The following is a 22,778-nucleotide window of genomic DNA, read 5'->3' as shown; positions in this document are numbered from 1 at the left end:
CTATGCATATATTGTTGCACAAAGGAAGCTAGTTGATTCAATAGGTGCTACCACTTGCCCTGCTTGTTTTTCACACCCTGAAAATATATTTCTGAGGCTATATTCTCTATATTCATATGGTATTTCATAGAAAAATAGACCATTTTGCTCTATTTTCTTATGGAACAAAACTGAAATAGACAAAAAGTAGAAGGAATGAAGGAAAAGAGGGAGACGAGATAGAGATAGACAGGCAGTCGGAGAGAGAAAGACATAGAGAGAGCGCGAGAAAGAGAAGGAGAGAGAGGGGATCGGAATAAACAACCTTTTCTTCGCAAAGGTTATCAGACTACACTCCTTTGAGGCGACTAGACCATTCAATACTCCTTTAATACCACCTTTCATGCTTTCCAATTAATGTTTGAAGAATCCCTGAATCTGAAAAGTTCAAACGCAGTATAAATAACTCCTACATTAGAAAGCTCCATTACAATCAAACAATTATCACGGCTAACATTTGTCCATGGGCTTCCTGGCAGGGGCTATTGCATGACAGGTGCTGCTTGCTCGCTCCGAATTCCCCCAGTTGCCAATTTGCAAATTAAAGGTAAGGGTGAGTTCTGGTAAAAAAGGAAAAATAATTTATGAGATTTGCCTCTTGCTTTTTTCAGTCAGGAAGGATATTGTAGTAGAAATGTCCTGAGCTAACGATTCCTTTTCAAATGCAGACATACTCAAAATATGAGGAGATATGGGAGGAATATAGCGGTATAGTTTGGACCAAACTTTCATGTGACATGTATGTAGTCCCATACCCATGCCTGTGTGCAGTACATGTGCCATTCAGCATGATTGAACCAATTCTTGTCATATTGTACATTATTCCAAAACCTTGCAGTATACAACGAATCTCCTTCATTGCCTAATAAACGTTTCCGACTTCGAGATTGTCAATGTCACAATGTAATCACCTGACCTAGGACCTGTTTCAAAAAGCCTTTTTTCAATGATAAAAATCAGTGAAAAATCTGCTGATAACCAATCAGAAGCAAGGATTTCAGTAGCTTATAACAAAGACTATCATTTGTCACTGATGACAAGTTTTGTGAAACACCCCCCAGAACTCAACTAAATCTTTAATCGGTCAGAAGGCAAGGCCGTCCATCCGTGGCTAAGGCTGTGAAAGGTGTCGGCATGAGTTTTCACGAAAGAACGCTTTGCCGCTGAAACTGAAGTCAGTCGGCGAGGTAGCGTTACGCCACCGCCGTCGCAGATGGTCGGAAACAGGACCCCAGACGAGCTGACCCGAGCATTCCCACGCATTTACGAGGATGCCATGATAAACAGGCTGAAAATAAGAGTTTGGGGCTGAAAAGGATTTCGATGAATAGGGAAACTGCTTTTATTAAGGCTCTCCATGCCATAAGTGATTCAACTGCACATGTTTGATAATGCATCAATACTTTTAGATGAAGAAAAACTTGACTTTCTTAACCTATTGATTATGGGAATTGATGGTCCCTGTATTAGCCTATGGAAAGTAGAGAATTCAGGAGGCAACAGGTTGAAATTAGAAATTGCTTTATAGATGGTGCATTTAGACATGGAATGTTTGCATCAATATGAAGAAGAAAACAAATATTGGTCATACAAAATTGTATTTGTAATATATATTTCAAAAACTTGATTACACCATAAATGTGCCCAGCTGTAATAATACACTGAACAAATATTGCAGTTTAAAATATAATATTTTATATTACTTAACCAGCCTTTTCATGTAGTTTTCTTATTCATACAAGAAACTGTTGTCGTCATCCTCCTCCTCCTCTTCCTCCTCTTCCTCATTCTAATCACCATCATCACAAATAGATAGAATCACTTTTTATCTTCTACAGGCATGTCCACTTTACTGAAGCAGTGCCAAAGTTCATGAATACCATCTATAAAACAATTTCCCATTAAATCTTTAAGTTTAGTCTTGCTTCTACAGGCATACTCACATTACCGAACCAATGCTGAATAAAGGCATGCATTAAACAGTTTTGATTCTAAGTCTTTTATTATTTTTTATCTTCTACAGGCGTGTTCATATCACCAAAGCAACATTGAAGTTCTTGAATGGCGACTATGAGGTAGAAGCTGGCAATGGTCAGGATAGGAACACATATCTGCGGGATCATAACATTGACTCTTATCTCATAGTACCCAAAAATACCAGACCGGTAAGTTGTAGCTTTCATTTTAACTTGTTAAAGGCTTTGCGCATGTCCAGATACAACGTGTTAAATGGCTGTTTTTTTTTCTTCAATCAATGCTATAAAGTGTGTATTGATTGAAACTAATGTTCATATTCAGAGCAGGTCCAGAGAATTTGGTCATGTGGTATCCCATACATGAACAAATATTATGGTATTGTGAACATCAATTAACATCAAAAGTACATTTTTCCTTGATATATGTCTATTTCAAGCTTGATGACGGCTATCAATTTAACATATAAATTGAATAAACAGTAGGCTTGTAGTAGCACCATGTGAGAGAGGGGGGAGGATTGGGGAGTCCTGAAAAGGACTCTCTGTAATTTTTCTTTCTTGAGGGTGTGTAGTCCTGAAAAGGACTGTTGGTAGTCTTGAAAAAGACTGTTGGTTATCTTTCTTAGCTTATAGTTCTGAGGAGAACTATAGCCCCGGTTAGAGAGGATGGGTGGTATTGAAATATATGATGTAGTCGGTCATGTTCCAGGGTGAAATGGCTTGGCCTTGTGCTTATCCATGTGCTTATGAAAAGGCATATTGTTTTATTGTTTTAACTAACAGAGTGTGCTCAAGTCACCGATCACCACCAACGGAGAACACAGAGGGCGGTCTTCATCAGTGGTACAGCTCCAGAGCTGGGGAGCGGAGAAGCCTTTCTCATCCATCATGCCAGGCAAGGAATCCAAGGAGATGAGAAGACTGGGTTACTCTGAGAAGACGGGCAAGTCCGGAATGAACAAAAACATTGAAAATAGGTGAGACTTACATGTTAGAAAAACTTGAGGGGGAGTGATTGCTTAAATCCCTACTGCACTACATATAGCTACTTGCGACTTCTATATAGCAAACAATGCTTAATTGGTGCCTGTTGGTCCCCCATGATCCTCTTTTTCTTATGTTAATTGAGAGCTGAGTTGATGAGATAGCCACCTGTCAGTGACCTTGCTGGGTGGTCTTATCCCTAGGTCTGAAACTAGTACAAATGGGCTTCAAACCTCATTCTCATATACTGGGGTGAACCATAGGTTTTTTTTATAAAGCGCAATAAGTTTCACACTTTTGTATGTTACAACACAGATATGATCAGGTGTCCAAAGTTTGCACACATTTCCCCAAAATGTAGGAATGTCATATATTCGATCCATGATTTCTCATATTCCACATACATTTATTTAGATCAATTACTACCAAATGGAAATTGAAATATTCTAGATGACAAATGATGCAACTAGAAAATTTATTGTCAAAAAATTCTGGCAATATCTCAATCTCAAATTTTGACGTCGGATCAGCGTGCACAACAACTAAAGAAAAAGTCATAAAAACAACAAGAGCTGTAAACTCTCGCGCAAGAGAGTAACAGCTGATTTATCCATTAGAGTGATCTACTAAAGGTAAAATAATTACATGAATTGGAAGGCAAAATATCATACAATCAGTTGATGTCACTTTTTCACTCACAATTTTGATGACATCTTCTCTCAACATTAGGATTTCCAGAACCTTTCCAGTAAGTTCATATATTTTGGAATGGACGTAAAATGCTGCAAAATTTGCAGATCCCTCATTAGATTTTTTTTGTTTAGATAGGTAATTCTAGGTTCCACTTTCCATTGGTTTCAAACCATTGTCGATTTGTTTAGGTATGGAACTGCGCAAACTTAATTAGGTCACATGCAAATTATGGTCACATTACCATACACTATATATAACCAGATAAGTGAGCACTTGAACATAATGAGAACCTGTGTTGCGGGCAGCTACTTTTTGGTCCTCCTTCTCCTCTTCCTCCTCTCCTCCTTCTCTTTTTTTCATTTTTCTTCTTCTTCTTCCTTTTCTCTTCCTCCTCTTCGTGGTCTTCCTCCATTTCCTCTTTTTAATCTTTTTCATCTGTACCATCTTCCTCTTTTTCTTCATCTTGTTCTTCTTTTTCTTCGTCTTATTCTTCCTTTTCTTCTTTTCTCTTCTTCCTCTTCCTCTATAGAGTGTCTGAAATCAATAGCACCTAAATGTAGCTGTCTATTATTTTGTATAATACCTTGCAATACTCGTAGATGGCATTTATGTTACATGTCTTACATTCCTACACTCCATATTACTTCTCTCGCATTTCATGCAGGTGCAAGCACGTCACCCAGGGTGGCTCTTCATGCACTCTCTCGCCCCTCCATACATGTCCCACTTCCTGAACTAATTAACTAGATTGCCTCACTCGTTCTGTTCCATCATGAAACAATGGGGGTAAATAGAAGGCAACTAGGCTAATCTTGTTAGATGTCTCAAGGCATTAGCGGTCTTTAACTCTCCCTGCCCTATAGGACATCTACACCCCACCAGCAGTGGCGTAGCTACAGGAGGAAAGGGGGCTCTTGCCTCCTCCCAAGTCAAATTGTGGGGAGGGGGAAAGAAAATGAGGAGTGGGGAGGGGAGGGAGAGAGAAAGTGAAGAGTGGAGAAAAGGTTGAGCAAAGAATATGATAGGACCCTGTCCCGCAAAATCCTCCCCCTAATCATTAGCCATGTTAATTTGCATTTAATTAACAAAGTAATACCCCCATCCCCCTCCATGAAAAGGAAATGATGCCAGTGCCTCCCTATGGCTTTGCTTGTAGTGTGCCATTCCAGCTACGCATGAAGTTTAAAGGAAATAATCAAACCATACAAGGCTTTCATGAAATCTTACAGAGTTTCAGAATGGATTGTTAATTATTTGAAAATATTATATTCATGTTATGGTAGATGTTTTTCACGTTTTTTCTTTAATCCGGTTTAAAGACAATAGTCTAAGGTTGCTCCTGAGAGTGTAAGAGGTGGATTTATTTTCTTTATCTATTTTTTTTAAATATTACCTTCTTTTAAAAAAAAATTGCACTTTTCTTCCTTTGTCTATTTATATTTCTTCTACCTCTTTTTTTTATTTTTTTTTTAATTTCTCTTTCTCTTCTTCTTTCAATTCTTCTTCTTTGCTTCTTCTTCTTTGCTTCTTCCTCTTCATCTTTTTCCTATTTTTCTTTTTTCTTTTTCTCTTTCTTTTGGTTTCTCATCTTCTCTTGCTTCTTTTTCCTTTTTGTTTCCTTCCTCTTCTTTTCCTCCTTCCTTTTCACCCTTATTGTAGACTGAGAGATCCCATTTCATATCCTTTAGAAATTATGATTTATAAATCTAATCATGATTATGACGATGAGTCCCATTAGACAAGGTCTTGATAAAAATCTAAGGCTTTGGGTTTTGTACTTTACCAGTCACAAAGCATCTTCAAAGTAGGGGAGTGATTTACGAGGTCCAAATATATAGATCCTATGTAAATAGTGCTTTACTAGTCCAATTTTGGTGATAATGGTGATGGTGAATGATTTGAATTATAATTATTATTTTTATCGGTCTTATTATTATTATTATTATTATTATTTTGTCATTATTATGATAATTATTATTGTGATCACGATTATGATTATTGTTATTATTATTATTTATATTATTATTATTATCATTATTATCATTATCATCATCTTCAGGTTGGGTCTTGATAAGAACCAAGAGAAGACTGATCCTGAGGAAGAGGTCAATGAATTCTTGGGCCGCGCCATCGATGCGAGGAGTATCGACAGACTGAGATCAGAACATGTCCGCAGACTCACACTTACTTTCCTTAAAAAAGACCTGGAAGAAAAGGTTCGTCCAGAGACATCCTTCCACTGTAAAACCCAGAAGTTATTGACAGCATGAAATATTCCCAAATGAGTGATTCAGATTGGTGAATTTCTCAGATTTATGCTAACATTTCTCAAAATAATGCCTGAAAAATAATTGAATTACATCCCACACAAGTGACACAACTGCAAATTTTCTATGATTCGTAATAGTCCCCCTTTTTTTTTACAAATTGTGAAAGTTTTGGTTTGTTACACTTCCATGGGGTGAACCATACTGAAGCATGCAGCCAGATAAAGTCAATCTGCACCATCACATTGCTTAATCCTCATATGTTACAGAAGTTCTTTGTGCCAGTACTTTCAAAAAGAAGGAACTGTTCATTCATTATATTAATATTGATCTTAAAAGTACTTATTAACGTTTTGAAAGGGGAGGGACTTGGATAGAGAGTTCATCCACCATAAATGTATATATGCATTCATAGCTTGAAGAACAATTTTGTTTTTACAAGCTTTTTGTAATTCACTCTAAGTAGCTGATGTCCTTTTATATATGTTAGGTCTTTGTTAGTCATTGAATGAATCATATCTCTGAATACATACTGTGATTAAGTGTTAATGTATTAAATAAATAAATACTTATTCAATCTTAGTTACATGTTATTGAAGTTCAATGTCCAAGTTTCAAACTCATGAACGGATTAAATGATTTTTATTCTCTTATGCAGTATTCCAAGGTTCGTGACCCCATGTTCAGCTCTTACATGGTGTGTGCACTTCTCATCCTCATCGCCATATGCCTTGCACAGGTCGTTGCCTTCCCTAAGTAAGTATCATATGTCTTATATAGGTCGTTGCCTTCCCTTAGTAAGTATCATGTGCCTCGTATAGGTTGTTGCCTTTCCTATGTAAGTATCATATGCCTTGCACAGGTCGTTGCCTTCCCTAAGTAAGTATCATATGCCTTGTATAGGTCGTTTCCTTCCCTAAGTACATGCATGTAGGCCTATGCATAACACAGTTCTTGCCTTCCCTAAGTCAGTATCATATGCCTTGTATAGGTCGTTGCCTTCCCTAAGTAAGTATCATATGCCTTGCACAGGTTGTTGCCTTCCCTAAGTAAGTATCATATGCCTTGTATAGGTCGTTTCCTTCCCTAAGTATCATATGCCTTGATAGGGCATTGCCTGCCCTAAGTAAGATTCATATGCTCTATATAGGTCTTTGCCATCCCTAAGTACATGTACATGCCTGTAGGCCTATGCATAACACAGTCCTTGCCTTCTGTAAGTATCATATGATTCGCATAGTTTGTTTCCTTCCCTATGTAAATATCATATGTCTTGTATAGGTTTTTGCCTTCCCTCAGTACATGCATGTATGCCTTACACAGGTCCTTGCCTTCCCTATGTAAGTATCACATGCCTCACACAGGTAATTATATTTACCTTCCTTATGTATTAAAATATCATATACTTTACACAGGTTGTTGGCTTAAGTATTGTATCTGTCTGTCTACAAAAATTGTTTCCCACATAATGTCTATATGTTGTTTTGAGCACTATGTGCAAGATTGATTTGTTTTCTGTGAGGGTGTATTTTTTGATATTATCAAAACTCAAGATTACTTTTCATGTTTTGTTTTTCTTTCCTTTTGTTTTCCTCTGCAGGACATACATCATGTTGGGTGTGTTTGTTGGTCTGATCGTCTTCTCATGTTTCACTCTATACATAGTCCTTGCTGAGAAGTGTACGGTAAGCCAAGCTCCACTCCTCAAAGATACATTCAGCCTGTGTATGTGTGTGTGGGTTTTTACAGACGTGTATCAATCAGATATGATTATTTACGTCTGGGGACTGACTTTTAACATCACCATCCAAAAGACGTGACTCAATTTCGAACCTGCGTCTTCGGCTGAATCAATTTGTAACTTCCATTGTTAGCTGGATTACAGGCGCACACCACAGCGCCTAGTTAAAAACGACTAGTTAAAAAACCTGTGTAGAAAGACCGCTTAGCTTTAAATACCCTCCTTTTGGTTCTATCTGTGTTTCTCATTCAAACCTGTGTTATAGGAAACTGTATTTAAAGACTCTAACCTTCAGGAAACTTTTCTTTTCTCCCTTTAGTGGTATTTATAGCCAGTGGCCTTTCCTTTACACAGTTGATATTGATATGGTTAGAGAGCATTTCCCCAATTCAATTGCTAGAACATAGAAACTCTTATCTCTTTAATAAAGAGTTGCATTTTATATCAAGTTGCGATTTATTTGAACCAGTCGCAACTGTTCTTAAGATAGGGCCCTGGGTCGACTGTGATTCTTAGCATAAATTGACTAATATTCAACTTGTCAATTTCCAAGCCAAGTAAATATCATGAAGATATTGCTTGTCTTTGCTGTTGAGAGCACATGTTCTGACTTGTTGCTAATGAATATACAACGCTGTACATGGGAGGTTTCATGATATACTTACATTCATGAAAAAAACTTTGCAGCCTTACAGAGTCCTTAAATGTATCAGAGGTCATCTTGAAACATCAGATCGAAATAGGATGATAATAATAACTTTGGAGTATAGGTCTATTAAGAACAATCCATACATTTTGAAGGTTTACATTTACCATCTAAATGTAGATGAACCTCTGAGAATGAGTGCCATGATCAGTCCTCATCCAGAACTTAAGATTAACTTACAAGAAAAGTTGGGTTTTTTTGTTTTATTATTATTATTATTATTATTATTATTATTATTATTATTATTATTATTATTATTATTATTATTATTATTATTATTATTATTATTATTATTATTTATTTATTTATTTATTTATTTATTTATTTATTTTTTTTTATTTTTTATTTTTTTTTTATTTTTTTTTTTTTATTTTTTTTTTTTTTTTTTTTTTATTTATTTATTTTATTTATTTTTTTTTTTTTTTTTTTGGGGGGGGTTGTTTTTAATTCATGACCATATGGCTAATTTAATCTCCATGAAAGTAGGAGTCTCTATTGATCTGATATCATCTGTTCAGAGCCAGAAGGGTGTTAACTCTGTGTGAAAGTCTGTTTCTTAACGCCCTTATGGCTCCACACAAACAAAATGCTCATTATTTTCCTTCAAAATTCCTTCCTTGTGCCATTGCACTCATTGTTATCAGTCTAATCCATCAATACAAGATGCCAATTGCAACTAATTTAGACCAAATTGCCAGTGGATTTGCAATATCCTGAAGAAATTAGTCCAATCGATGCTTATCCCGCCCATGTGTAGCGTAGAGTACTTCTTTTATCAGTCAGCCTATGTGAGGGTGATGAGACATGACTTTTGGACTGTCGTCCTATGCATTCGTGTGTCATTTGCCAGGATGAGATTTTCAGAGGCGACCCATTTCTCTAGGAAAAGTGATGTACGCACAGTGTCTTGCATGGGATAGCTGTGACCCACACACATGAGCACGCTCAAAGGTCAATTCATGGAACTCCAATAGTTCCCTCACCCAGTTCAATAGATTACATGTACATACACAAATCTCTTTGGGAGGGAATTGTTTCAAGGCTCCATTAATTTGACCTCTGGACGAGCGTGACTTCCGATGACATATCTATCTCTTCTGTATTAACTGTGGATGTATTTAAACGGCGCCATCTCTTGAACAATGTTGCTGTTTGCCCCTTTGCAGTCTAACCCCAACCCTAAGCCTAACCCTTTCCCTAATCTTAACCCTGACCCTGACACTAACCTTTACTCTAACCATAATCCTAATTCTAACCCTATCCCAACCTTAACCATAACCCTAACCCGAATTAACAAAGTTGTTGCTGGCCCCTTTGCAGTCTAACTCAACCCTAACCGTTTCCCTGTTAACCCTTTCCCTGTTTGTAACTGCAAGGAAAAGGCGCTATATCAAATATCTTTTGGATTGGATTGGATTGGATTAACCCTGACTCTAACCCTAACCATGATCCTAACACTAATACTAACCCTATCCCAACCTTAACTACAGTACATTGGACAAATGTATAGTGGGGTATTCTGCAGCTTAGCAAAACATGTTATCTAGTTTGCTCCCAACAATTTGTCTAATGTGCATTTATGATTGACAATTTATTCATAATTTCTTCTTCTTTTTCTTCCAGTGTAAGTGCTGCTTCAAGGTGATGAAGATAAACACACTGATTGTGTGTGTATATGTGGAGACTTTCACATATCCTGTTTTTCCACATTTTAACTTTTTGTTTTCTTTAATCCTTGAATTTGTATCCTTTTCTTTCTTCATCTATATAGTCCAATCCAAGTGGTTGCCAGTCAATCTCCAAGCACATTTTGGAGAGCAGAATACTCAGTTCAGTCCTAGCTGTATGGACACTCTTTCTTATGTTTGCTGCTTCCTTTACTATAATGGTGAGTAATTTTGTATCTAACTTTATAAAATATTCATGTATTTTCTTAGATGTATCTTTATACCATTATAAAGTGCGTCCCAGAAAAAACTAAACCGAGAACTACCGATGTTTTATCATAACTTAATCACAATTATAATTAATAGATGACACATATTTGTAAAGCTTAGATCCTCCTCTTGTATGATGCATATTTCATGCATAAGTGATTAAAAACAATTTACAGAAAGGGTACCAAAAGTCATTTTGCGGAGGGTATCTGAATTTCAAAGAGAAAATCACATTCTAGAAAGTTCATTTTCTGCCCTTTCATATGACACCTCAATCAAGAAAAATGAGTCTGGCATACCAAAATTCTGTTTGTTTAAAGTAATGCTTGAATTTCCATAATTTCATTAAACAAATTCGTTTTCACTAGCTGTCTGTTGCTACGGCAGGCAGCCAGTGAAAACAAAGTCTTTGCAAAGGATGTAGTGATGTAGCAGGTACCCAAGGTCGAACGGGTAATGCTTTCATGAACTACATGTCCTTATGTTTGATTCAAGGTGTATGATCGTCTTTTCTTTCTTGACCATCTATGGTACAGTTCGCTTATGACACGACGTCCGTCGATGAGTGTGTCAACATCACTGATGTCATTGATTCCAATATCGTGCTAGGCGAAGAAAATCATCCTGATTGCTGGCCAGATGGACCTACCTGTCATTTCCCTATGGTAAGGGACCAATGCTTGTGAATTCAAGATATAACTCTTTAAATATAGTACCGGTATGTCCTTTTTGCACCCAACATCAAATTCTGTAGAACTTTGCAGGAATTATGAATATGTCACGTATGCCATATCTGTGAAATTTAAACATAAGCAGTGCCCTAGTATTCAATTTATGCAAGGGAACCCGTTTACCTTCTAGACTTCACTGTCAGACCTTATTGAGTGACTGACTGACATTTGTTTTTTCTTTGGTAATAACATGCATAAAATGAGCTGTAATATGAGCATTTGTCTACATCAATAACCCACTACTTGTAATGGCCAAAAATAAACTGATTGAATCTTTGTGCAGCACAAAATGTACGACCATTACTTAGATGGGTGATTGCAATCACTTAAGTTGATACAACAACTCATGGTCGTTGTTTTCCCACTAAAAGCTATTTTCAAGCCCCTTCGTTTTGAGGGAAGTTCTAAATTAATATTGTCTTTCAAATGCTGTTGGAATTGAGCCTTTTCATTTTTTGGCCTGCATATGGGACATAGCACCTTTAAAAAAAAGGTTCAGTTCTGGTGAAGGAGAATTTTTTTTCAGAGCTGTCTTATTCTTTTTATGGAAGTTTGGAAGAATACCATAGAAGAAACCTCTAGTATAAAGTCTCTCTTCATCTACTCTTGTATTTGAAATATGACGAGAAATATCTAAACAGTTTGGACCAAACTTTCATTCCATGTGTTTGCGTAGTCCTGCATACACCTTACAGTGTGCAGTGCAATTGACTTTCACCAAGATTGTGTTCATTTCTCATCATTTTGATGATTCTAAATTCAAACCTCACAGTGTTCACTAATTCTTATATAATCAACCTCTCCCAATTGCTTCCAGTCAAATCCCTTCACATTATAATAAATTAAAGGTATAGACCAGTTCTGGAAACGCCCCCCTCTCAAAAAAATGAAATGAAAGCTCTTATTACCAATACTGTGAAAGAATATGTTTTGACTAATTCATGATAGTACGTGATGATACAAATTTTGGCAAGAAACTGCCTTCAAATTGATATATTTGGTAGATTATTATATCTATCCGGACTGGATAGATATCGCGTAGTCCCATATACATCTTTCTGTGTACAGTCCTTGTAACTTTACCAAGACTGGGCCAAATTTCTTATCATTTTGATGATTCCAGAACCTTGCAGTACACACCAATACTTGTATGCTACATGATCAACTTTTTCTGATCGAGTCCACAACGTTTGTTTTACAATCCAATTGCATGACCAGAACTGGCCTATACCTTTGAAACAATTACGTATTTGCGTAAATCTTGAAAAATGCTTGGGGAAGGACAAAATATGTTTTGATCACTGGGGTTAATGTTGAAGTTAATACTAAAACATAAGAATGTAGTAGGGAAACCTGAGTCACTAGATTTCATACAAGTAATAACGATAACATTTAGGGGCTTGTCTTTTGTGGGATACAAGGGTAAATCGCTCGTTTTGAAAATATTTCACTTGTCTTGCCGACACATGAGAATATGCTCATCAGCTTGTGGGGTATACCATTGAATCCCCCCCCCCCAAGGCCATTCCATATCTTACATGAATATCTAACATTAGTCATTTCTGTTTGGTTTCTTTTTTATTGCAGTATTTTACTTTCAGCATTTTGCTTGTCATGCTGAGTTGCGCCGTGTTCCAGCAACTTGGCAGTTTGACAAAACTTGTGTTTCTCCTTCTCATCGGTGCAATATACCTGGCCCTTATGGAGACTATTCAAGTTAATCTACTCACCAACTATGATACACTGCAGCAAGCATATGTAGAGTAAGTGATAGCAATTGACTACGATAAGAATAATAGTGGAGGCTTGTAATGTGCTCATTCCCGGAGCTCCATTATTATTACCCCGGTTTTAGCATGGCTGTCATTGCAGGGCTCAAGCATGTGAAGGATTTGTATCTTGCCGGGTAACCATCTACCTCACCTAGGTGGAGTGTGGCAAATGTTAATTAATATCTTGCTAAAGGACATGAGTGCTACGGCGGGGATTTGAACCTTGTGATTCACAATCTTGAGATTGATCCACTGAACCACAACACCTCTACTATTTTATCTTTCTCTCCTCTTTCCTCTCTCTCTCTTCTTTCCTCTCTCTCTCTTCTTCTTTTTCTCTCTCTTCTTTTTTTCTCTCTCTCTCTCTCTTTCTCTGTATCTCTTTTTCTTTTCTTTTTTTCTCTCCACCCTCTCTCTACTTTATATTCTCCCCCTCTCTCTCTCTCCCTCTCTCCATCCCTCTATCTTTCTCTCTCTCTCATCCTATATATCATACTTTATCTCTATCTCCTCCTCCTTCACTTCATTATCATACCACTCGTCTTAACTCTGCCCTTTCGACTTTCTGTACTCCATCTATGTTCCTCCATTTCTACCTGATTCACTTTTTCACCATCTTTCTACCTCTCTTCCTTTCTAGGTATTCCATTCGCATCTCTCTTTGTCTCTCTCTCTCTCTCTCATCCTATCTATCCTACTGTATCTCTATCTCCTCTTCCTTCACTTCATTATCATACCCCTCGTATCAACTCTGACCTTTCCACTTTCTGTACTCCATCTATGTTCCTCCATTTCTACCTGATTCACTTTTTCACCATCTTTCTACCTCTCTTCCTTTTCTATGTATTCTATTCGCATCTCTCTGTCTCTGTCTCTCTCTTTCAAATCATAAGTTTCACCACAACTAAATTGGCTAAGGAGTATGAAGTTATAACCTAGCCTCTTACATTGGATAATAATAATAATAATAGTGGCTACTTATATAGCGCACAGGTCCACCTTTTGGTGTTCATGGCGTTTAGAGAAAAATACATGTAACAAACATAAGAAAGAAAAAAAAGAAAAACAATTCCTAGACATAGTAAATAAGAATATTGCAATAATTACAACGAAAAGAAAAACAAAGTTTTCAGTTGTGATTTGAATGTTTCTGTTGACGACAGTTGACATAATTGTAGAGGGAGTTCATTGCAGAGTTTCGGACCCATGGCTGAGAAAGCCTGATCGCCCCGAGCATGTTTTATTCTAGGTCTATAAAGCAATAGCGTGTCTGATGACGAGCGAAGACTTTGTTTGGGATGAGTGACTCTACCTGATTAACCCTTTCACTGTCTCTCTATCTATCATCTCCTCAGAATGTTGGAGCCTAATTACATCTCGCTGACCATCGTCACGCCCATCATCTTGGTTGTCTATATCGTCGCTCTTTGGATCCATGGGAGACAGGTGGAATCAACAGCAAGACTTGATTTCTTGTGGAAACTACAGGTGATGATAATGATAATGATAACGATGATGATGATGGTGTTGATGATGATAAGAATAATAATAATGATGATAATAATAGTGATGTTAATAATTTTAATCTTAATAATAGTATTAGTAATAATGATAATAACAACAATAATATAAACAATAACAATACAATTTATAATATAAATATTAGTAAAAAATAATATAGAAATGTTATAAATACTAATAATGATAATGATGACAATGGTGATGATCGTGATAATAATAACAATGATAATAAAAGTAATAGCAATACTAATACTGATAATAATAATAATAATGATGAAGATGGTGAGGAGGAGGAGGAGGAGGAGGATTACAATCAGAAATAAAACGCTCATGGTGCACTAAATGTATACCTCTATTGTGTACAGGAAAGAACAGTCATGAAGTGTATGAATAACACTCCGCAGTTGGACATAATTCATGGTGCGAACAAACACAAAGGGGGTTTTCATGCTGTTGAAGCCCAAGTCACCCTGCTAGGAATATTTAATGCTCATGTTTCTTATGCTTTCCTGTTTCCTAGGCAACGGAAGAGAAGGATGAGATGGCCAACCTCCAGGCCTACAACAAGCGTCTTCTCAACAACATCCTCCCTTCCTTCGTGGCCGAGCACTTCCTCAAGAATTCCGCCCGGGACATGGACCTCTATCATCGAGACAACGACTTTGTTGCCGTCATGTTTGCGTCCATCTCCAACTTCTCTGAGTTCTACGTAGAGCTGGAGGCGAACAATGAGGGAGTTGAGTGCTTAAGGCTCCTCAATGAAATTATTCATGACTTTGATGAGGTAAGTCTTATAAAAATTTTGTCTTGCACTTCCTATAACGAATTCTTTTGTAATTCCCCCCTTATTTGGAAGGATATTGGTGTACAAAATACTCTTTTTGTCAATGGAAGCTCTTTCAGTATTTATATTTATAAACCAAGTAAATACACTATAGTACCCTTTGATACTTCATAACACAATAATCAGTAGTCGGTATTTAATTCAGTAGTCATTCAATCAATCAAACACTTTTCATTTGTTTTTTACCTTTTGTGTCTTGGTAGATCATTGGCAAAAATGACTTTGTCCAGATAGAGAAGATCAAGACAATTGGATACACCTACATGGCGGCTTCAGGGTTAACAGAAGAAACCTTTGACAAGGATGGGAACAGTCACGTCAGTGCCCTAGCTGACTTTGCTTTCTCCCTCATGAAACAATTGAAATGCGTCAATGAACACTCCTTCAATAACTTCAAGATGAGGATTGGTAAGAATTTCTTTAGTACACTGTTTAGTTTAAAAAAGCAGTTCTTTGTAGCTCTTCATATGAGCCACTCAAAACAGACCCCTTATTCCTTAAGTTCAATATTGATTTTTGTAACAGGGCAGTTTGGGCAAAGGTTTCTCAATCAATGTTATGTATCATGGCAGTATGTATAGATGCATGGACTGGTCTACTGTCATGCCACTTTTACTTTTATGAGGAATATATTTAAAAAGAAGTGATATTTTAAGCTAATAAATAGAAATGATACTTTAAGTTGATATTTTGAATACAAGATAATTACAGAAATTTACTAACGTACAGAACAAAATATATTTCGGTAATTGGTACTCTTTAAAGCCCAACTGCACTACTTATAGCTACTTGCGCCCTCCATATAGCAAACAATGCCTTATCGGTACCTGTTGGTCCCCCATGATCCCCTATTTCTTATGTTAATTGAGAGCTGATTTGATGAGATAGCCACCTGTTCGTACCCTTGCAGGGGGGTCTAATCCCCCTGGCCAAACTAGTGCAGACAGGCTTTAATGAATGCTTTTTTTGGTAGAAAGGTTATTACAGTTGTTGATTATCACCAACTTACTTTCAGGTCTCAACGTCGGTCCAGTTGTGTCGGGCGTGATTGGTGCCCGCAAGCCTCAATACGACATCTGGGGTAACACGGTCAACGTGGCCAGCCGGATGGACAGCACCGGCATCCCAGAGAAGATCCAGGTGACACAGGACATGCGAAACATCCTCCTCCCGATGGGATACAGGCTCACTGAGAGGGGCATCGTTAAGGTCAAGGGAAAAGGGGAGATGCTGACGTACTTTCTGATCGGTCAACCGGGAGATTCATAGAACGGGCTGGTCGTGAAGTTGTGAAGGCTTTTCAAGGAAAAGAGAGAGAGACTCATGCTGTGAACCTGCGATGTGATCTTCTGGAGATTTTATTTTAAAGAATCAGGAGATTCATAAAATAGGAGATTCATAGAATTTGTTGGTCATGAACCTGTGACGGCTTTTCAATGAAAAGAGAGAAAATCATACAACAGATCGGTAGTGACTTGGGATGCGATCGTCTAGAGGTTTTTTAAAAGAGAAAGGGAAAGACTCATAGAACTATTGGTAATGAGGTCTAATGTGATCGTTGAAAGGCTTTCCAAAAAAAATGGAGGGTAGCTTTGGATTAGCCAACATCAAAGAACCCCTGGAGCAGATTTATAGTGCCCTTTTAAATGATCTTCTAAATGCTTTTCAAGAGAAAGGGAGAGATACTGCCATATTAGTTAGGTTCTTCATCAATTCTTTGTATCCTCTAGTACCGTATGACAGCTTGTGTGCTAACAAAACGTGGTATTTTGAACTTCTAACGTGCAAGAGAAGCCTAACTTTTCGTAATGTCAAGGTTACTACCCTGTGCTACAGTAGTGTGGTTATGTGCAAATATTTATGAGAAAAACACTTTCTTTTAACAGAACTGCATCAATTATCAGAGAGTTAGGAAGAAAAACCTTGATATCGGACTTAACAATGTATTTGTATTCTTCATGACAAAGAAAATTTTCTTACAGGAAATGCTAACCAGTACAAGAAATTTTGTATTCATTCTAGTAAAGGGAAAATCACCCGCTTTTAACAAGACATGCATCCATTGTCAGACGGGGCCTGACTGGTTGTCATTATAAAATGATGTACTACGTGCCAGTACGTTGAAACAAAGTGTTCAGATTTGTTGTAAACAGCCATTTCAAATCTAAATCTTGTGCAAAAATCAAATTTGAAATGATTTGTAATGAAAGTCTCCAACCAAATTCTGGGCTTCTGAGAAGTAGTATATTGTATCTATTTTTGTAGTACAGATGATGTCATTATGCAAGAAAGTGTGCTTAATGTAGCTATTTCATTAGAGTGCAAAACATATTTATCAAGTTATTCAGGGGAATTTTATTTTGTGCGAGTGGATAAGATGTATATAGTGAAATCTGGTTTTTAAGGAGATTCTAAATTGATACTTGCTTTTCATGGCTTTGTTCTGTTCTAATCCGATGCATGTGTATTTTCTTATTCTTCATTTTGTTTTTGCTATTTTTCCATCGTCTGTTTGGAGCTTATAGGGCGTTAACTCACATACTGTGACACAGAATTAACGCCCTTCTGGCTCTCAACAGACGCTAATGCAATCACGTGAATACAAAGACTTTTGAAATATTATTCTAGGGCAATTTCTGTAGCCTTGTCCATCTATTGAAATGTGCGAATATTTTAGTGATGCATTACGCAATCCCAACATGATTTCTTCAGAGTACCGACTGCTTATGTCGTATTTGTTCGCCGTCCTGGTTACAGGCTCTAAATAACAGAGCATGTGCATGAGGTTCACCACAAAATCATTCAAGCAACGGGCTGGAGAAGAGAGAATTAGTGTTTTTGGGGTAGTGTGATCACCCCGCAATTGTTGAGCAAAACAATCTTTTAAAACAACAACTTTAACAACTTGGCCAGTGTGACATCACACTTCGGTACTCTATGGGATTTACAAAACTGACCTGTAGGTTTGTTGAAATTGCCCTTTTAATAATTTCTCCTCTAAGTTTTTGTGATCGTGTTGTAGTATCATTGTTAACATAAATTGGATGAATTTAGGAGCAAGAAATTCATTTTTATTATGAATGGATGGTTTTGCATTATTCCTGTGGATTGCAAAGCAAAATCATGTCAAAATACTTTCCTAGTTGTGTTTATATACACCCTGTTTTGTGCCTGTGTAAATGTAGATGTGTAACTATGTACTGTTTTTTTTTTAAAGAATATTTTGAATCGCATTCATAGGTGCATGTAAATACAATATATATGGTGTAAATGGTGTACATATATGTATGTATATAACAAGTAATGTTTAAAAATGTGTAAATAATCAAATAAAAGAAAATAATCAGCAACAAATGCTTCTTATACTGATTTTGAAGATTTAACTGTAAATAACAAATTGTCCATTACTCCTTGAAACAAAGCCATGTACAAATCATATACAATATTTGGACTTGTATTTATTACCACAGAGTACTTACATTTAAGTTGTTCAGGATATTTATATAGAAAGAGATGACGTGTATATATTTTGGATTATTTTGAATGTACATTTACAGATTTGTTATACTATTCATCGGGAGATGGCAGTCCCTGCTTTTTAAAATCATATTTCAATTTTTATTTATTTTTGATTTTTTGATTTGATTGGAACTATAACATATTAAAAAAAACATCTGCAGGGTAGGGTAAAAACGATATAGTCATTCTGTTTTTTAATTTTTTATTTGTTTCGTTCATTGTCAAAACTTGTTCATGGCCAAAAGGGCATTAACTCTGTGTTACAGTATATGAGGGTAATGCCCAAACAACTGCAAGATCATTTTCTGAGAAAGAGGATTTAATTTGAGATTATAAAGTCTAATATGTATACAATTTGTTGATCTAGTACCACTCCTATCTATTCATTTTCAGTCAAAACATTAACTTTTGAAAAGAAATAGGGTTAATAGGATTAAATTCACTATATCGCAAAGAAAGGACATTAGATTAGATATTGCTCGCACTCGAGCATTGCAGATATAAATGTTTATTTTCTTATGAATGCTCAAATGGAATGGGTCCCTTCAGGATCTCAACATATTGTTTGTTTGTTCATTGTTGTTTTATTCTATAAAGATATGGAAGTAAGAACTCAAGAAGAGAAATAAGTTTTCAGTCATCTCATCAGAATCATAATGCTATGTTTAATCTGTATTTTTCCCAGGACAGATGCTTGAATCGTAGTGCAATAGAACTTATGTGTGTGGGTGTGGATGTGTATGTGTGTGCCATGTTTGTTGTCAAAATACAAAAGGTTTTGTCTTTATACTAGACTTGTATATATGTAACAAATCGAATGAGTATATATTAAAGATCATGTGTGCTATGTGATTATACAAATCTCTGATGCCATTTGAGAGAGATGTAATAAAGTTAGCAATCATACAATCAAGTTTATGATGTCTTGTGTTAGAGAGGTATACGATATAAACACATGTTGAAGGTACTTTGTGACACACGAAATAACGAGTCTGTCAGGAGCTGCTCGTGGAGTGATGTGTACTTTTATCTAGAAAGAAAACTGACACATGAGAGAGATAAACAACGTGGATTAGAAAAACAGTCCAAATTATACATAAGAATTCTTTGTTTTGATAAAGATAATCACATCTAGACCTTTCACATGAAAAAAATCTTACATGAATATGTGGTCATCTTTCATTAGAAAGCAAGCTTATTTTTTCTTACGAGTCCTTACGGATCGCACAAATTCACGGATCAATCACGGATCTTTACGATTAGGCCACTTTTACGACCGATTTAAGAGTCGTAAACAAATTGTAAACCGACCGTAATGAATCGTTACAAAAATCTGTTACTAGTCATTTACGGATTCTTGCGAGCAGTTTACGGAGGGTCACGTGTTGTTGCGAGCGGTTTACGGATGATTACGGATTGTTACGAGCTATTTACGGACAAATCAATCCGTGGATAATCGTAAGAAGATTTTTGACATGTCAAAAAATTGCCTCTCCTTTCAAGGATGCTTAAGAGTGTCTACGATTTGTTTGCGTGTTGTGACGAGTTATTTACGGATACCAGCAAGTTATTTACGGATGCTTGCGATTGACTACGTGTTGGCGATCCGTAAGGACTCGTAAGAAAAATCTGTGTATGTGAAGGGGGTATAAACTGCTCGCAAGAATCAGTAAATGACTCGTAACAATACTTGTAACTTACACGTAACTATTCGTAACAACATGTAAACAGGTCGTAACTAACACGTTAGTTGCTCGTAGTTATCCGTGACAGCTCGTAACAAATCGTGGACTGTTGCCGTAAATACATTGTAATAAGTCGTAATAATTTGTAATAAACTGCAAAAAGCTTGTAATAACTCTTAAACCGGTCGTAAAAGTGGCCAAATCGTAAGGATCTGAGAAAGATCCGTAAATATGTGTGATACGTAAGGACTCGTAAGAAAATTCTGTGTATGTGAAGGGGGTATTAGGCACTAGTTATTTTAATTATACCGCCATCACTCCCATCCTTGTTTGCAAAAATGTGCTCTACAAGGTGATAAAATAAGATATTCTAAAAACACAGTTTTCATATTCTGCTTTACTGTCTTTCTACATTTACTTCCATCAGGCGCGTACGCAGGAGGTGGGTGTTTAGGGGGTTAAACCCCCCCTTTGGTATTTTTTATGTGTGTATTTTTAAGAAAACCCCCCTATAACCCTCCCCCCCCCCCCTTTGGTTTTTTTTTTTTGGGGGGGGGGGTTTAAATTATATTTTAAAAAAAAGAAAAATTTGCCTTACCCCTCGCCCCCCAACAAAGAAAAATTTCAAATTTTCAAATTTCAAGATCCCCCCCCCCCAAAAAAAAGTGTCCTCTTACCCCCCCCCCCCCCCTGCTTATTCAGTGGCTGGCTGAGTTGTTGCGAAATTTTTGGCCCAATTTCGAAATGTTAAAGCCCCCTCCCCACCCCCCCCCCCCCCCCCTCCTTGAAAAAATCCTGCGTATGCCACTAGGCACATGCCTATATACCAAGTGCAATAAAATGTCATTTGTCCTCAAAACATTCCTTAAATTGATGTGAAGTAATAATAAAATATTGTAAAAGTTTGATATAGGAGCTTTCACTTGTAAATGTTTATGAATGCTATAGTGTACCGGTATGCAAAACCTGGGCCCCATTTCACAAAGCCTTTTTCAATGACAAATGCAACAAATCAGTGACAAATCTGCTGATAATCAATCAGACGCAAGGATTTCAGTATAGCTTATAACAAAAACTGTCATTTGTCACTGATGACAAGTTTTGTGAAATGGGGCAGTAGCGTAATGGTACAAATGTGTTTGATGGGTTGACCCAGGATGAATTAAAACATTTCTTAAAAGCTCGTTATCAGGCTCTTGACTAGGCAGATTGTAGTAGGGGAAGGGGGTTCAGACATTATGAGGTAAATTGAGATTGACCCTTTCGAGGGGAAGGTCTGGGAGAGGATGTCTTCTATATAGGGCGACGGAGTGTCTTCAAAAGTGTGGGGGGGGGGGGCATCAACAAAAAGAAGGCACTTCAAGTTCTGAGAAAAAGGGAGACCTATACAAAGGGAAACATCAAAACGAAAATATACTTTTATATGGACATTAGTATACACCCCTACATTACAGGGGGGGGGGGTGATAATTTCAGATTTGTTCCTCTTTTTTTATACATTATGGTCCAATAAACTGATTAAGCATCATACTTTGCTGCTGTGTGTGATGCTTTAAAATATAATTTGCGAGGGAGCGAAGCGAGCGACCCAAAAAATATGTGATTTGTGAAGTTGCTGTGCGAAAAATTACAACAATAAAGAAGAAAAAATAATCCTGATGGGATGTTTAGCACAATATAATCATGAAAGTAACAATTATATCAACTATAAATGCAAGCTAGTGAGTTGGGGTGGGAATTAAAGAAAAAGTCACTTTTAGTTGCTGTAAATAGGGGCGCTTGTTATTGAGAGAGGAAAAGGGGGCACTTATCAGTTTTACATTTGCCATTATTTTTTCATATCTGGTCATTATATCTCGTCCATGTCTTTTTGTTTTCTTTCTCTCTCTTTTCTCACTTCTATCTGGCCATACACTCTCTCTCTCTCTTCCTTTTCTCACCCCTATCTGGTCATACTCACTCTCTCTCTCTCTCTCTCGTCCACGTCTTTTTGTTTTCTTTCATCTCTTCCCCTCCCCTTTCTCACTCTCTCGTCCACGTCTCTTTTTCTTTCTCTCTCTCTAACCCGAAGTACATGTATAACTCTGGCCTGCACCCCATCTTTCTCTGGCCTCCTCACTCCTTCTCTTGCTAGTTTGTAATTACCAGGGAATTCTGAGGCCGTTTGCCTGCACTGTTATCATAGTTGTTCTTTCACCCATTTTTTTTTGTAATCTCCTTCTCCTCACATTTCCTCTTCAGCACTCAATTCTCTGAATTACAAATCTCTCTTTTCTTCAAAGTACCTCAATAATCTACATATTTCCTCATTATATACCATGCCAAATAAATCATGAGAAAAAATAAGCAACGCATACTGAATA

At 36.9% G+C, this 22,778-nt stretch overlaps 1 protein-coding gene across 1 annotated transcript in view; it reads left to right on the top strand.

Annotated features, from left to right (window-relative positions):
• Positions 1-19,639, top strand: part of LOC582776 (adenylate cyclase type 5) — a 143,256-nt gene extending 123,617 nt beyond the window's left edge. Inside the window, exons 7-18 of the mRNA XM_030990224.1 lie at positions 2,063-2,204; positions 2,799-2,992; positions 5,752-5,908; positions 6,618-6,715; positions 7,560-7,644; positions 10,178-10,294; positions 10,880-11,008; positions 12,662-12,837; positions 14,202-14,334; positions 14,888-15,151; positions 15,415-15,619; positions 16,227-19,639. Coding sequence (XP_030846084.1) covers positions 2,063-2,204; positions 2,799-2,992; positions 5,752-5,908; positions 6,618-6,715; positions 7,560-7,644; positions 10,178-10,294; positions 10,880-11,008; positions 12,662-12,837; positions 14,202-14,334; positions 14,888-15,151; positions 15,415-15,619; positions 16,227-16,480 — 1,954 coding nt within the window. The 3' untranslated portion in view covers positions 16,481-19,639. The remainder of the gene's footprint in view (positions 1-2,062; positions 2,205-2,798; positions 2,993-5,751; positions 5,909-6,617; positions 6,716-7,559; positions 7,645-10,177; positions 10,295-10,879; positions 11,009-12,661; positions 12,838-14,201; positions 14,335-14,887; positions 15,152-15,414; positions 15,620-16,226) is intronic.
• Positions 19,640-22,778: the final 3,139 nt, after the last annotated feature.

Source organism: Strongylocentrotus purpuratus, unplaced genomic scaffold (assembly GCF_000002235.5).
Source record: "Strongylocentrotus purpuratus isolate Spur 01 unplaced genomic scaffold, Spur_5.0 spur5_scaffold_19, whole genome shotgun sequence".
Classification (NCBI taxonomy): domain Eukaryota; kingdom Metazoa; phylum Echinodermata; class Echinoidea; order Camarodonta; family Strongylocentrotidae; genus Strongylocentrotus; species Strongylocentrotus purpuratus.
This window is presented reverse-complemented; position numbering and strand designations above follow the sequence as displayed.